Source organism: Tenrec ecaudatus, chromosome 16, assembly GCF_050624435.1.
Source record: "Tenrec ecaudatus isolate mTenEca1 chromosome 16, mTenEca1.hap1, whole genome shotgun sequence".
NCBI classification, from domain to species: domain Eukaryota; kingdom Metazoa; phylum Chordata; class Mammalia; order Afrosoricida; family Tenrecidae; genus Tenrec; species Tenrec ecaudatus.
In genome coordinates this window covers 104,980,873-104,997,495 of record NC_134545.1, presented here as the reverse complement: position 1 = coordinate 104,997,495, position 16,623 = coordinate 104,980,873, and the positions used below count along the sequence as shown (strand labels likewise).

The window sequence follows — 16,623 nt, the reverse complement described above, 5'->3', positions numbered from 1 at the left end:
CTTTCTGCTGCTCCCCCTTTGCCCCCCCCCCAGCTGGTTCGGGCCATCCAGGGTTTGTCCAGGTTAGCAGTCGCATGCTTAGCTGCCCACGGGGCTCCACAAGTCAGGGGGCAACCAAGGCCAGGCTGATGCTGCTGAATCCATGCCCCGGGGCGCATCCCGGGTCACAGGGCAGGTCTGCTCCACCAGGCTCCTGGCAGTGTCTTTACAGGAAGAGACTGCCAGGCCTTCCTCTGGGGAGCCCCCCAGGGGTGCTGGACCACCAGCTTAGGTGAGCAGCAAGCTGTGCTGCTGAGGCCCTGGGAAACAGGAGTGGGGGGATGCAAGTGGAGAAGGTATTCACCAGGGGTCACTGCCAAGGGCAGCTGGGCTCAGTCCCATCAGTGGGGACCCTTAAAGCTGGCGTGGATCACATCTCAGGAGTGTTCTTATGAGGGGTGGCTAGTGGCTAGCCACCAAACCTGTTTCTTATTGGTTCCAGGTCACTCCTGGGCAGGAGCGGCGGACCCTCTGGCATCCCCCAGGCCTGCTCCAGCCAAGTGCACTCGGGCTCCATGGAGCAGGGCGGGGTAGGCTGAGGGATGGAGGTCAGGAACAGCAGCACTTGAGGCAGGACCAGTCTCTGGTGGCCGCGGCAGACTCTTCCTCTCAGCTCCCCAGCTCTGTCCCCCCACCCCCTCTCTGCAACAGGCCCCTGATTTTGTTGGGAGATGCGCCCTTCCACCATTCTCAAGCCCCCGGGTTCAGGGACAACTTCACCCTTTGGCTTAAGACTGGGCATGCAAGCCGGGCTGACACCTACTCCTACATTTCATATTATGGGTGTGTGTGTGTATGTGTGTGTGTTTGCGTGTGTGTATGTTTGTGTGTGTGTTTGCGTGTGTGTATGTTTGTGTGTGCGTGTTTGCATGTTTGCGTGTGTGCGCGTGTGTTTTCGTGTGCATGTGTGTTTTCGTGTGTGTGTGCGTGTGTGCCTTTGCGTGTGTATGTGTTTGAGTGTGTGTGTGTTTGCGTGTGTGTTTGCGTGTGTGTTTGTGTTTGTGTGTGTGTTTGCATGTATGTGTGCGTGTGTGTAATTATATGGAGCTGACGAAATGCAGTAGTTTCTCTCCCCCTAGACTGGTGACACACTGGGCTGCTAACTGCACGTTCAGCAATTAGAAAGCACCAGCCGCTCTGTGGGAGAAAAATGAGGCTTTCTACTCCCCTAAAGAGTCATGGTCTCAGGAACCCACAGGGACAGTCCTGCCCTGTCTCATGGGTCACTAGGAGTCAGAACGGACTTGATGGCAATGGGTTTGGTTTTGGAGGCGTAAACCAAGGAGCCCGTTGACGTAGTAAATTATGTGTGAGACATAACTATAAAGTCAGCAGTTTGAAACCACCAGCTGCTCCGAGAGAGAAAGAGGAGGCTTTCTACTCCCATAAAGATCCACAGGCTCGGAATCCCATAGGGGCAGCTCTACTCCGCCTTATAGGGTTGCTACGAGCCAGAATTGAGTGGAAGGCATTGTGTTTGAGGACTCTCCTCCACCCCGGTGGCACATGGTTAAAGAGCTCTACTATTGCCTAGGAAACCCTGGGGGGCAGGTGCACGCTGCCCGCAGGCTCACTGTGGACTTGAGGGCAATGGGTTAGATTGACCCCTGGGGGGCAATGAGGCTTCGACAGGCTCCCAGCCCCCACAGAGCTCTAGGAGAGAGGGAGTCCAGCAGTGGTGGGAGATGGGTTCTTAGGGCATCACGTGACCCCTGGATCCAGTGGCGTCTGCAACTCCTCTCCCGATGAGCTTTTTAAATTATGTGAACTAACGCATTCCTTGTTCACGCTTTCGCTAGCTTGGCGTGGGGTTTCTGTCCTCTCACGCAGGGAGACCGCGGGTCCGCCTCTCCCCGCCCAGCTCTCACCAGGCTGGTCACAATCTCCACACGACCTCCTTCCACTCTCCAGGGGACCCTGGTGGTGCAGGCTGAACAGGAGAGCCTTTCAGGTTGGGAGGGCTTGGTCACTTCTGACCCTCTGGGGGGACGTGGCCTGAGCCGGCAGACTTCCTCCCCAACGTCCAGGAGCAGCTGGCAAGGGTTGCCCGTGTGTTTACACTGTCCTGGGCTCTTTCCAAGAACTCTGGCGGGTAAGTCTCTCAGCAGACAGGTAACACGGTGCCCCCCGTTTACAGAGAAAGAAACCAAGGCACAGAAAGACCAAGGGGCTTGGAAGGAAATTTCCCCCCTACGCTCGCCCTCCCCTCCCACCTCTGCACAAGTCTCAGCCAGGAGAAGCTCACCGGGGGGGGGGGCTGGGGGGGGCGCTGAATGGTCCCTGCCTGTGAGCATCTTAGTGGTGGGACACAGCCCTCAGACACTACAGCCACGAGGGTTGGCCCACTGGGCAGCACCCAGGACATGAGACCCCGAGAGGCCCTGGGACATCCCTGGGCTGCTTGCAAGCGTCACCAACAGCACCTCCACACACTGGGTGAAAGGAAGACACGGTCGGTTCTTCTGAAAGCAGACAGCGCCCCCAAGTGGGAGGAGGAGCCATGACACCGGCTGTGGCCGTGGCCGTGGCTGTGGCAGCTTGCAGGTGGGGCTGCTCAGAGATGGGTGGTGTTTTAGGGGCCTGTGTCTGTTGGCACAGTGGTTTCGAGTTGGTCTGCTCACCACAAGGTAAGCAGTTCAAGACCAGCAGCTGCTCCGGGGAAGAAAGACAGGGCTTTCCACTCCCAAAGAGTCCCAGTCTCGGAACCCACAGGGACCACTGCCCTGTCCTGCAGGGCTGCTGTGAGTCAGCATCCACTCGGTGGCAGTGAGCCTGGTTTGGGTTTGCAGTCTGCTGTGTGGGAGCCCTGGTGGTGCAGGGGTGAAGCACTCTGCTGCGAACCAACGGGTTGGAGGTTCAGACCCAGCGTGGGAGAAAGATGCGGCAGTGTTCTGTCACGACAGCAGCCCTGGAGGCCTGGGAAGTCTGACTCTGCCCTCTAGGGGGGGCTGTGAAGGAGGATGGTGCCACACTGTGCGGTATGCTGCCGGTGCAAGCCCCCATCGACCTGGGGCTGCCGTCTGACACACACCTGGAGCCCCAAGCTTGAGAAGAATTAAAGGACTGCATCCTGTATTTCACCAGCTGACTTCAACGAGACCTTGATTGGGCCTCTCAGGCATACGCACCTGAAATAAACCCCACGTTCTGCAGGTAACGCATCACGATGCTTAGAAATAAAAAGCCACCTCCTCCAGATGGCAGCAGACTGACTGCCCCGCTGGTCCAGAATCCGTGCCCTCCCAGGGCCCACTCCGTGTCCTTAGAATTGCAAAGTTGCTCTCAGCAAGGAGGTGGGGGGGTGTTCTGCTTGATTTGAGCTGTGCCACGTGGCTGACCATACCGCTTGCCAGGCTAATGGGGTGTTCGTGGACATCATGTGGCTGGAGGTTTGCAAAGCCTGGGATAGCTGAGCTTGTCTATTGCTCCTTTGCCATTCCCACGTGCCAAGTGTGCCAGGCTAACTCACTGTCCCAGGAGGAGGGTGAGAGGCACAAACTGTTAAACTGAGCCAAGCCTGGACCACCTCGGCCCCAGGTCCTGGCAAGCAGTCTGCTCTGGGTGTCCACTCCTCTCGATCTTTGCTGGGCTCCGTTTCCAAGCATCTCAAAGGGTAGGCGCCATGGTGTCCCTCCCCTGTGGAAAACAGCTCCCCTGCCTGGTTTCTGAGGGAGCCCAGGAGAAACGGGGGGCGCTGCCTGGCAGAGCACACTGCTGGGACACCTCAGCAGCACAACCAGCAGGATCCCTAAGGGAAACTGCTGCCCCACCACCGAAGGGACAGTCCTCTCTGCCAGGCGCAGCGCTGTGCCCTGTCCATGGGCATCAGAGCCAGTCTCCAAAGTCCCTCTGAGACTCAGCCAGAGTAGGCCACTTGTCCCAGAACTGGTGAGTGGAGGGGCGAGGCTGCCACTCCCTCCGACAGGTGGCTGGAGGCATAGAACCAACTACCCTGTCCTCCAGTGTCTGGGCCCTGCCCTTCTGCCCCTGGTTGCTCTCCTCAGCCTGCTCACCAGCTTTGCTCAGTGAGTCCCCACTGACTGGTTTCTGGGGTCATTCATCCCCACCCCACCCCCATCAACTCAGCCCTCCCAGTCCAGGCCCAGCTCCACTCCTGCATTCCCCTCCGCTGCTCCCCGGGCTCAGCCCTGCTGCAAGTCACACAAAGCGCATTGGCAGGAGCCCTGAGACTTCTTCAGGACTTGACCCAGACAACACACATACACACACACACCGTCACGCCTCTGTGTGCCGTCATTCGTCGACGCCAGCACTATTTCCAAGATGGATCACCAGAGGCCTGGGACCGCAGATCAGATGGATTTGGATACATTCAAATGGGTGTGAGGGCAGGGAGAGCTAAGGCTGGGCTGGTCGGTGGGCTGGGATATAAGGTCCCAAACATATTTGGTCTACTGCCTCATGCCCTTTTCAGAAAGAAAAAAAAGATTCAGCACCCTCTCACCTCCCACAATGAAAAACTTTTACACCACAGCCCATCATGCAGGACAGTGTAGCTATCTGCCTTTGCAGCCCCTGAGTCACTCCTGTACCCCCAAACAAACAAACAAAACTCGCTGCCACCGAGTGGATGCTGACATGTAGTGACTCAATAGGACAGGGTAGAACTGCCCCCTGGGAGTTGCAGAGACTAACTGCTTATGGGAGTAGAAAGCCTTGTCTTTCTCTAGAAGATCGTCTGGTGGTTTCGAACTGCCGACCTTACAGATTGCAGCCCAACAAATAACCACTGAACCACCAGGGCTCCTCCAGAGACCCCAGAGGGTGGTATCTCCCACTTTTGGAAATACCAGTCTAGGAGAAACATTTGGTTATTTGCTCAGCAACCATTGTCCAAGCAGCTCTCCCCGGGGCACTCGCTGCCCTGGAGTATGACCCGTGCTCTGCAGGTTCTCGAGGCAGGTGCTGCCAGCCCAGGGAGGACAAGGGCATTGGGTCAGGTCCCAGGCACTCATCAGCAGTGGCATCTGGCTCTGCGTCTCTGGGGAAGGCAAGAGAGAGCTCCATGTAAGGAGTCAGGGTGCCCAGAATACCCTGGGTTGAGCGGTGTGGTAGTTACATAGTCTGTTGTCAGTTTGAGACTTAAGAGGGAAGGGGTGGAGTACAGCCTGTCAATCAGATCGCAGCTTGATGACCTCATTTGGAGGCGCTAAGGAGATAAATAGATCACTGGGGGATATAGAAGGATTTCTCCCAAGCTGTCTCCCCCAAATATATGCCAGACAGCTGCTTTGGAATGACTACACTTGGAGGTCATCAGAAGTAGGTCAGGGGTTATTCCCCCTGAGAGCTATCAGCCATCTAGAGCAAGTAGTCACCACTGTTTATCCCACAACAAATTGGGCCCACTCCCTTCTGATAAGGATAGTAGTTGTCTATTTCCTTGTAGGAGACCCCAGAGAGGTCAAACACGCCCAAGGATGACCAAGGTTAGGCCGCCATCTTGAATCTAGGGTCCGCCCATCTTGTCACATGTATACCCTCAATCCCGCCTCTTCCTATTATGTGTATGTATTTCCCTAGACCACCCCCTTTCATACTGTATTACCTATAGCACAGCCCCTTCCTGTGACATATGTCCTCACCTGTAATTAGGGGGCTTGCATGTCCCCAAAGAAGATAAAAAGTCTGTGCTAGCATTAAAGCTCTCTCTCTCCCTCCACGTGGACCATCGAGTGGAGCTGAGGTGAGCATGCACCATGATTGTGACTGACTCCATTTATTTCAATATTTCTCTTCTATCTCTCATGCTCTCTATAACTTTACTATGATCTTTACTTATTATCACGGTACAATTGTGCCTACCGGACCTGTAATGATGTGTTAGGGGCTGGCTTCCCCTGACAGATCACTGGAGGCGGGACACAAGCTGACTCCCTATGAGACATTCCTGACAAAAAGCCTGATGGAGCTACACTGAGCCCTGGAGCTGGAGGAGCCACATAGAGACCCACGTCAGCGCTGAGATGCTTACACTGCCACTGGATCCATAAGACCTTCTACCCACTGGCCTGTGATCTTCCTGCGTTTGGTGTCATTGCATGTTTTTCGTGAGTCTGAAGAGGACTTTATAGATTGGTATTGGACATATGAGCTAATATCAAACTTAGGGACTTGATCTGGACTGGGCTGGGATGTTATCTCAATACTCAATTGTTCTCGTATATAAAGCTCTTTCTTATACATGTATGAGCATCTATGAATTTGTTGTTCTAGTCTACCTGGACTAACACAAGGGAGGACCCGTGTCTCCCATGCAAACAGGAAGCCAATGGACTGGGTGGAGATGGGCATCCATAAGAGGTGTCCTAGGTCCCTGGGTGATGTGAGTGACTCACCAAAAGGGCAGAGGTTCAAGTCCACCCAGCAGTGCCTTGGAAAAACGTACTGGTGAGCTAATCTGGAAACATCAGATCAAATCCGTTCTAACCCACATGGGGTCTTCTCACCATGAGTTGGAATCAACTTTCTGGCAACAAGGTTGAAGAGAACCCCAAACAGATGAACTTAGGAAATGGATACCTCAGTCAAGTTTGTGAACAAAGCAGCCTGTCCTGGATGGTGTGTGGATCACAGGATCCTGCTGCACAAGAAGGGCTGGGGTGAGAAAAGAAAGTTATATTCTCCCTACCCTTTAATCTCCACCAGGAACATTGTCAGAGGAAGTAGATGACCCTGGTCATGCCTTAGAAAGAGCCAGTGGGTACCACCTCTGACCTCCGCCCGTCAGAGCAGCCTGGCCATTGGGCACCTTCGCAGCAGTGAGGTTTTGCCCCATACGCAGTGCTGGTGCACTCGCCCTACCTGTCCGGGTTCTTCAGCGTCTCATTAAAGTCTATGCTCCGAGCCTTGCACAGTTGGGACAGGGCGAGCAGATCCCCAGTGAACGGCTCTTTGGGGAAGCGCCACCGGTTGGTTGAGCCCACGATCTGGCGCTCCAGCCGAGATTTCTGTTTGGGGAACGGAGCGAGAGACACCCTTTGAAACCTTGTAGAAATGCCAGATTCCCCAGGTCGTCGAGTAGAAAGAAGTCAAGGAGCAAACTTCGAGATGTGGGTTCCTTTTCAAATACAACCAGTTGTCCTCACGGGCCACCATCGCAAGGTGGGTAGACTGCATCCTGCAGACTGGGGCGTTCCAGTTACATCATTTGGAACTGGGGATCTGGGCGGAGGGGGGGCGGACGGTGGCTTCTTCCCAGGTGACTCTGAAGAGGCCACAGCAGAGATGGGCGGATGTTGCCGGAGGCTGTTGCTTAAGCATCTGACCTCATGCGTGAGGAGATCTAGAGGAGGGGCACGCATGTGCTCAAAGACACATCACATCCAACCCACGGCTTTAATCACTTGCATGTGTGTGGTCCAGTGACTTTTGGTACATTCACAACATTGTACAACACTACCCAAGATCTAGTTCTAGAACATTCTCATCATCCCAAGAGGAAACCCCGTGCCTACCCCACCACTCACACCCAGACAATGATAACCACCCACCTACTTTCCATCTTTATGGACTTGCCTCTGGTAGGTATTTTATGGAAATAGGACCATGTAATATGAGGCCTTTGGGCTCTGCTTCTTTTACCTGGAAGAATGGCTGTCAGGTGGCATGTTGGAGCGTGAATTAGCGTTCCGTGGTGTTTTGTGGCTGACCACACTGTGTGCATCCATCTGTCACTCACACCTTTTTCTCAGTCTGAATAGCGCTGCTGTGAACACTCACCTTTGCTTCTGTCTAAACTTTTTTGTTGTTTGGTTTCTTTGGGTGTGTGCCTAAGATGGGAATTGTGGGCTTATTGGGCAGGGACTTTTACTAAGACAGTGTCTTGAGAACTTGAGGCTTCAACAATGTCCTTAAAGGAGAAGAAGAACACCCAGCCTGGATGTAAGCCTTGAACTTGAACCCAGCAAGGAAACGTACCAAGGGGAAGAAACACCCTCCAGATCTTGTGCAGATCTTATTCCTATAACTTACTAGTTGTGTGGCCTTGGGGAAGTCCTGTAACCATTTGAGCTTTCTACTTCTCATCTGTAAAATGGGAATAATGAGGAAGACGCTGATGTTGGTGAGATGACGGTGTCGACAGCAATGCCAAGGATGGCAGCGATGATGGGCATGGTGGTGGGTTAGGCCACCTTTCTCTCAGGCTTGTTAAAAAGGTTAAGCAAGGTGCCTGAGGTTAGTGCTTCGAATGCTCTGGGTGATTAGAAACTGATGGCAGAATCTGAATCCCGACGTCCTGCCCTGGGGTGAGATGTGGATGCTGGTCAGCTCCGCCAGTGGCCGGCACTGTTTTCTGGGCAGTGTCACCTGGATGTGCCCTTCCCAGCAGAGGTGGCCAGGAAAGCCTGTGGTCCTCCTGGCTGGACGGGTGCCCTGGAGGAAACTTGGCTGGTGCTCTTCCCCTCCCCTCTGGGAAACAGGTCTACTTACGTGCTGCAGCATTTTCACGGAAGGTACCGGAGGCTCAGGGGAGAAGAGCGGCACCTGGAAGATAATAGGAGGACGCGTTCGCACTCACCTGGCGCGCCGTGCGCTGGTGGCCGGGACGGAGCTAGATTCGGCCATAGAAGGGATCATGACTAAGAAACTGAGCACGCAGACGACCAAACTAGGAGGGGAGCTTCGTTTCTAAGAGCTCGGACGGCTGTCTGCTTCGGGTCTGAAAAGGGGACCCAGGGAAAGCGAAACAGGCCTCGTCATTCGTTCAGCAGCATGTCCTGTGCCCCGGTGACCTGAAAGCACAGCTGCCTGCCCTTTGTGGGACCCGGCAGAACGCAAAGCCATCCGAACCCGACATCGCAGAGCTTGCGTGGCACCTGGGGAGGCAAGCGGGGCACCTGGGGAGGCAAGCGTGGCACCTGGGGAGGCCAGCGTGGCACCTGGGGAGGCCAGCGTGGCACCTGGGGAGGCCAGCGGGGCACCTGGGGAGGCCAGCGGGGCACCTGGGGAGGCCAGCGGGGCACCTGGGGAGGCCAGCGGGGCTATCCCTTTGTGTCTCAATGCTATTTTTATTTTGGGTATTTAATACACGCTCGTTGTAAGGAGGGCGCTGATACCATGGCGGGGAAAGCCGATTTGAGCCATCGCGGCTGTGGTAGTCCACTCTGTGGATGCACCCAGCTGTGCTGAAACATCGTCCTGTCGTCGAGGTGGCTTCCTGTGAACCGGTCCGTCTTGGGCTTGATAGCTGAACCACAGTCTGTTGTGTGGCTGGACCACCTGGTGTGGATCCCTCTGTTGAGGCCACCGGGCTCTCCCCCGCTTTGGGTTAGGGTGAACACACTCCCACTGTGCACGCTCACTCTGGTTCTGGGGAAACCATCTTCGCTGCGTGGCGAGTTTTACTGCCACAAACCACGGTGCGATCCACACGTGCTGTTGTGAGGCGCCATCCAGTCTGTTCCGACATATGGCTGCCCGATGCACCCCAGAAGGAAACACCGCCCGGCCCTCGCCAGCCTCGCCGTCGTTCCCGTGTTGGAGCCGTGGCTGCAGCCCCTGCGTCCGTCCGTCCACCCCGTGCAGGGCCTTCCTCTTTCGCTGCCCCTGCTACTTGACCAAGCACGATGTCCTTCTCCAGGGACTGGCCTCTCCTGACAACACGTCCACAGCCCGTGCGGCGAAGTCTCCCCTCCCTGCCTCTGAGCAGCATGCCGGCTGTACTTTCGGTTCTCTTGGCAGTCCGTGCTGTGCTGAGCATTCCTTGCCAGCGCCACAAGTCGGATGCATGCAGACACACGTGTATATGTCTCTGCCACACATTAGGAAAGCTGCCGTTAGACCTGCGTCTGTGGGTGTGCCGCTGTTCTCCTCTCTGGGAAGAGGACGCCCCGGCATGGGCTGCTTACTCAGAAGACATGTTTCTTTAGTGAACAAAACTGCCCGCGCGCGTTCCCAGAAGTCACCGCAGTTTGCAGCCCCGTCATCCTGCACTCCTGTGTTCCTCACATTTGCCTTCAGTCGCAGCCTTCGCACGACATTGTCACCCACGGGACGGGGGACAAATCAAGCTGCTCTCGTTGGAACGCCCCTGGCTCCCGGCACCAGGGGATTGTCTTCCGTGCCATGCCGCGCTTCCTTCCTTGTCGACAAGCTGCCACTCGTGGGTGCTGCAGGGGCTGTCTGAGGCCCTCTTAGCGGTGCTGGGGAGCTCTTTGTACAGTGGGGACACGGACCCCTGGGCTCCTAACCCATTGCGTTAGTCTGACTCGACGAGAGCAACAAAGCCAGAGATGCTCATATGTACACAAGAAAGAGCTGATTACAAAGAATAATTGTATATTGAGAAAACATCCCAGCCCTGTCCAGGTCAAGTCCATCAGTCTGATATTAGCCCCTAAGTCCCCTACCGATCTCTAAAGTCCTCTTCTGACTGGCGTAACACATGCAGCGACGCCGCATGCAGGAAGAGCACAGGCCAGTGGGTGGAAAGTCTTGTGGGTCCAGTGGCCGTGGAAGCATCTCAGTGCTGATGTGGGTCTTCACGTGGCTCCTCCAGCTCCAGGGCTCTGGCCCATCAGTGTAGCTCCATGTGGCTTGTCAGCAGGAATGTCTCGCAGGGAGAGTATGTGTGCGCACCGCCTCCAGCGAGCTATTTATCTCCTTAGCACCTCCAAATGAGGTCATCAAGCTGCAACCTGATTGACAGGCTAGACTCCACCCCTTCGCAAGTTGACAGATTATGTAACTGCCACACACATCGACTGCCCTTGAACCCATTCTAACTCACAGTCTGTCAATTTTGAGGAGCAGTTAGTGGGTTTGAACTGCCGACCTTGTGGTTAGCAGGCCGCTCCATGATCCACAGCCCTGCCTGGGCTCCTGCATGCGGTCCTGTGCATCCGTCCTCCCCTGCATTGCTTGGCTCTCGGCTTCTCGTTTGTTGTATAGATCATTAAACTGGGTATGGGAACATGTCAGCCGTATCCGCTTTCTGCTGACCACCTAATATGAAAAGGTGGTTACTGAATAGACCCCTTTCTCTTTGGGCCTGGGTTTCCACCTTGCTCAGCAGGGCTCTGTCTCTTCCCAGGGAGCACCCTGGTGCTCCCCGGCTCCGAGCTGCATACCGGAAGGGCTCCGGATGGGCCTTCCACTCCCAGCTTACAACCCCTCACGAGCTGTCCACAACCCTGGGTACTCAGTGTGGCCTATCGCGAGCTGAGAGGGATTTGAATGTGGGCCCAGGGGTAGGGGGCTGGGGGAGATGCTGGGACCCATTTAGAGAGGGAGGGAAGCAGGGGTTCGATCCAACACGCCTGAGTCTTTTCAGCTGATTTTGAAATCCAGGGGTGTGTCCAAGGCCTGGAAGGGCTATGGCTCTGTTTTACACACACCAGGTGGTGATTGAGTCCGTTCTTGAGCTCCTCAGAGTGGACAGAAGGTGCGTGCCCCTTGGGCCCCTGCTTCTCATTGTCAATGGCAGCACGGAGGCCCAGAAGCCCCTCCTTACCCGGCTGCGCCAGGGGCTCGATCCACAGTCTCTATTACGTGGTTGCCCTTCTCTGTCTCTGAAGCGGATCAAAGTACCAGTCTGTCGTAATCTTCCCAGCGAGGGGTCTTCCTGGAGGCGTCTGCAGGGGGCCCTCGGCAGTGTGCATGGACGGTCGACCCTGGTTCACAGGGGGCAGGGGCTGCCTGAGCCTGAATCCTGCCTGGAAGCTCTTGCGACACCTGGGCCTCGCCCTCTGCTCACCACCCAGCCTGCTTAGGGGGAAGCTGGCCTCTGGCTTCTCAGGGGGCTGTGTGGGTGCCGTGGCAACGTCAAGGAAGGTTCTGGGCACTTCCTGTTCCGGGGCAGGCTCCGGGGGGAGACTGTGTGCGTGTGTATGTGTGTGCGCGCGCATGGGAGTGAGTGGTATCTCCCTGAGAAGTAAGGCTGTCAACAGGCATGGCTTCTAAGGAGAAGGGGTGTTATCTGTGTTCTTTCTTCAGAGGGTACATCTCTTCTCCTCCTTCTTCCCCCCCCTCCCCCCCCGTTTCTTCCTCCTTCCTCCTGCCTTTCTCCCTTCCCTCCCTTATTTCCCTGAGAGCCAAGCCCTGGGAGGGTCAGTTAACCCCTCCCCAGCCTTCTCCTCAGGGCAGTGGAGTCACAAGTTTCCTTCTGCACCTGGACCAGCAGGTGAGTCTCTGGACGAGGCTCTGGCCAGAGGTCCTTAGGCGTCTATCTGGCAGGAGGAGACTGGACTAGAAGATTCTCAGACCTTTCTCAGTTTGGGAGGCTGCGGTTCCAGCTCTCTGTCGCCATCCACGTTGACAAAGATGTTAGAACAAAGAGCATGATGCTTGGCATGTTCCCAAGCTGTGCTCAGTCATTTGATTTACTGATGATTCTGTCTGCCTTGTCTGGGAGCTAAAGGCAGCCTTAAAGACCGACACAAGACTGACAACCTTCTTTCTGGCTCCAGCAACTTTGTCTAAAATCTCATGCCGCCAATGAGGAGGTAAAGACATGGGGCTGCATCAGAATCGCCTGCTGGGGAACTTGGTCTATGGAAGCCTGGCCCAGGGCCCACAGAAATCCTGAGACGGCAGCTGGTCCCTAGGTCCAGTGTGGTGCAGCTTCTGTGGCCTCCGTAGAAAAGAACCTTAAGACCCCAAGCAGAAAATATACTGACCTTCAGGGAAGGCCCTTCCTCAGTGTCTCCCGAGTGTGGACCTTGTCTCGTGAACCAGGAAGGGCCCTGCCCGCCCTGCCTGTACCTGTGTTATAGACAGTGGCGAGCCTCCTGGAATCGGCGCCCTTGCCCAAGCAGCGGGCTGTAATCTCCTACCTCAGCCCTGGTGACTCTCGTCCGAAGCCGGGGATGGCAGAGTGACCACACGTGATCCTTAGGGAGTGCTCAGCAAGTGCCTCTTGAGTTGGAAGTCCCCGTCCCCCACCACCCCGCGATTGCAGGTGGTGCACACGACACGTCTGGGAGTGCACAGGTCCATGCGCGAAGACCTGCGTGAGTCGGCCTCGGGGGTCTCGGCGCTGGGGTTTGCACCCAACTGTCTTCTTCCTTTGCAATTGCGCCCAGGTGCCCTTTGCAGCAAGCAGGGGCTGGTCAAGCTCCCCAGGAAGTGCCTCTGACTTTGAACCTTGGGAGTTAGGGTTCTGTGAAATGAAGGGGCTTCACTCATGATTGGCCTAGCCACTGTCACCCCACTGGAGGAGGGGTAGCCATCTCAGGTTCCGGGAAGTGGCTGTTGGGGAGCCAGACTGAAGCTGTTTGTGGGGGTGCTCCCCACACCCTCCTGCCCCCACTCGGCTTCCACAAGCTCCTCGCACAAACATTAGCCTGTGCTGCTGCGGCTGCTGGAGGAGGGCCCGTGGGCTGGTGGGGAGCATGGTTGCCTTTGCCACCTGTGCACCTCCTAGTGGCAACAAGGGCGTTCCCAGACCTGTCTTCTCCCTGACTGTGCCCGGCACATCTTGGTCTGCTGACAGCGGATGGGGACAGCGTGGAGGTGTGACTCATGTAACCAGGGTCTCGGTGGGACCTTCGCGAAGACCCAGGTCCTCAGACAATGGCATATCCCTGCTCCCCTAGCCTGAGGTGCCAGGCCACCCACAGGCCTTGGTCGTCACCTGAGAAGGTGCGTGGGACACACCCCACTCCCTGCTGCCGCATGCACCCCTTGTGATGGTTAAGGTTCATTGTGCCAACCTGGCTTATATGCACATGTGGGATTAATTAAAGGATGGAGAGATAAATGGCTCCACGAGCCTTGCCCTTCTAGTTCTCTTGCTCTCTGATGGTTGGACCAGTGTGCAGCTGCCTGAGCCAGTTCTCTGTCTCAGCTGGCAAGGCTCACTTCCTGCAATTTAACATTGGTAAAGTGGGACACCAGCGGGACACCATTGATAAAACTCATATCCTGGTGAAACAGCCACATGGCAGCTGAAAACCGTCTACCCTAGCTTGTCGTGCATTCTTTCCAAAACTCGGGACTTTTTTCAAATGCCACGGGACGCGGGAAAGAAATTATTAAAAAGCGGGACTGTCCCGCCAAAAGCAGGACGTCTGGTCACCTTATGCAAGACATCCTTGAGGAGAAGCCACATGAACTTACCCTGATGCAGTCCTGGGTGCACGGAGAAGCCACATGGAGACCCCTGCCAGTGTTGAGATGCTTACACTGCCATGAGATTCAAAGACGGTCTACCCACTGGCCTGTGATCTTCCTGCGTTCGGCATCATTGTGTGTGTTTTGTGAGTCCAAGGAGGAGGGCTTTGTAGATCAGTGTCGGACATATGGACTATGTCAGACTTAAGTGCTTTCCACGTGGCCCTGCATTTCCCTCGCCCCCGCCCTGATCATACACCCAAGGAGCTGAGCAGGAGCGAATAAGACACTCTGGGGACTGGGGACCACACCCACCGAGTCTGCTGTGTCCTCAAGATGTAATCTCGGCATCTTAAGAACTTGCACCAAGAAAACGCTGAGCCAGAAGGAAAATGAGACGCGCGGTGCTGCAGATTCCCGCTGACTTGGCAGGCTGCGGGTCCCAGGAGGAATGCAGTGCTCAGCCCGGCCAGCGCCAGGTGCTGCTCACGTGCCTGCCCTTCCACTCAGCCAGCAAGGCGGCTGGTCTCTGGTCCTCAGCGGCCAACACAGTGGCCTTTCCTAAAGTGGTCTCAGGAGCAGCTGTGGCCGAGAGAGAGCCTGGGAGGGCCAGTGCCAGGCAGAGCACAGCGTCCCATCGTCAGCATGGGTGGACACTGACCTCTGGTGCAAACAAGAACACTGAGGCCCAGAGAGGGTGTCTCTGACACCATACAGCCAGGAGGAGGGGCCGCGTCACGCTGGGGCTCTATAGAAAGGGGCAAGGCTGAGACACAGTTGGAGCTGGTGAGCTGGTGCTGAGGAGAGCTTTCTTGTGTGGCCTGTCAGCCGCAGGGAAGTGTGTGTGTGGGGGGTACTGTTTCCCTGCTTGGACACAGCCCCCCACCCCCCTTGCTGTTCGCAGGGGCAGCCGCTGAGTCAGGTCCGACTCGCAGGGGCACCAGCAGCAGCAGGAAACACTGGCTGGCCCTGCACCACCCCATGATCCTCACAGCTTGACCTGACCTCCCCTGGCAGTGCCAACCCGTCTCCTGGGGGGTCTTCCTCTTCTTCCTCACGGATTCTTTCCTTTCCTGACCCGAGGTCTTTCTCCAGGGACTGGCCCCTCCGTACAACACATCCAAAGCATGCGAGATGAAATCTCCATGGAACGCTCAAGGCAGAGCAGCTCATCCTTCTGAGAGGCCACAGGAAGGTCCGTATTTTCAGCCAACACCGCCACGCTTCAGTCTCGGCCCCTACATGGCCTGCTACCCACCTTCATTCCCACCAACAGAGAGACCCGTCTTAGCCCCCGGGTCTGTGAACAAGCCCTTCATGGAAACTGGGGTCTTTGCAGACGGAACTGAGAGGCTCCAGATGGGGTCCTTCTGGATTCAGGGTGGTGGTAAGAGAAACGGAGAGTGGCCATGTGGGGGCAGAGGCAGAGGTCTGGAAGGGCAATAGCCCCAAGGCAAGGGAGATGGGAGAGAGGCGGGGGATGCATTTGATCTCGGAGCTCTTGCAGGCCGAGCCAGACCGAGGCCACCTGGAGTAACTTTCTTCCTGAAGCGCCACAGTTGGTGGTAATTGGTTACAGCGGCTCAGGAACAGCTAAATGCAGACAACCCACCCCAAACCAACTTCTCACTGCTACGGAGTCAGTGCCCACTCACACAGCACTACAGGACAGGGCAGAACTGCCCCCTAATTTCCACGACTCTTTATGGGAGTAGAAAGCCCCATCTAGTGGTTTCGAACTGCTGGTAACAACGACCATTTCTGCCTCGGTTTTCCCAGGGCCACGGCTGACTTCACGTGACTTTCCCACCAGTTCTTGAGGAAGATCCTGGAACATCACGGGAAGGACTGCTCCACGGGTCTTCCTGCGTGGCTGCGGCCTCGGGAAGCGGCTCACCAGGATCTTATGGTGCCAGTGGCAAGGCTCAAGCCACCAACCTTTGAGTTCGCATCCCAGTGCACAGCCATGAGTGGCCCTCCGGAATGCCTCAGGAAGTGGACACCCTTCCCACTTCTTCCTGGGCCAGCTGCCCTAGAACCTGGGGGTGGGGGTGGAGGCGAGTACATCAGGGACGATTAAGAAACCCCAGGGCAGACACCTGGCCCATTTAACCTTGGGGGTGGCTTACTGGCCACAGGTGGCTCCCTGCTCTTGAATCCCCCTCTCGAGGGGGGTGAGCAGGGTTTCAGGGTGAAGCGTCACACGAGGGGGCTGACCAGGGGACTGCCTTGGGTCAATACAGGAAATAGATTTCCCCTTTGATGTCAGTGAGGCTTTGTGAAGCAACACCACTGCCAACCAAAGCTATATCTCAGCAAACTCCACAGGCTCATTTAATTATTGAAGTCCCAGTCAATAGTTCTCATTAGCTCCATCAACAAAGACCTGTGTGCAGGCCGGCTGAGGGGCGCTGCGAGCTGAAGGCCAGCTCTGCCCTGACGTCATGGAGGTGAGCAGAGACCCAGCCCTTCGCAGAAAACACACAAGAGACACACGTGTTGCCAAGA

The 16,623-nt window shown here is 56.1% G+C and overlaps 1 protein-coding gene across 1 annotated transcript in view; it reads right to left on the bottom strand.

Annotated features, from left to right (window-relative positions):
* The window catches only part of BTBD16 (BTB domain containing 16), a 59,718-nt gene extending 50,571 nt beyond the window's left edge, over window positions 1-9,147 (bottom strand). Inside the window, exons 1-4 of the mRNA XM_075533475.1 lie at window positions 9,120-9,147; window positions 8,854-9,005; window positions 8,494-8,547; window positions 6,865-7,010 (exon numbers count right to left, since the gene is read on the bottom strand). Of these exons, the coding sequence (XP_075389590.1) occupies window positions 6,865-7,010; window positions 8,494-8,547; window positions 8,854-9,005; window positions 9,120-9,147 (380 nt within the window). The remainder of the gene's footprint in view (window positions 1-6,864; window positions 7,011-8,493; window positions 8,548-8,853; window positions 9,006-9,119) is intronic.
* Window positions 9,148-16,623: the final 7,476 nt, after the last annotated feature.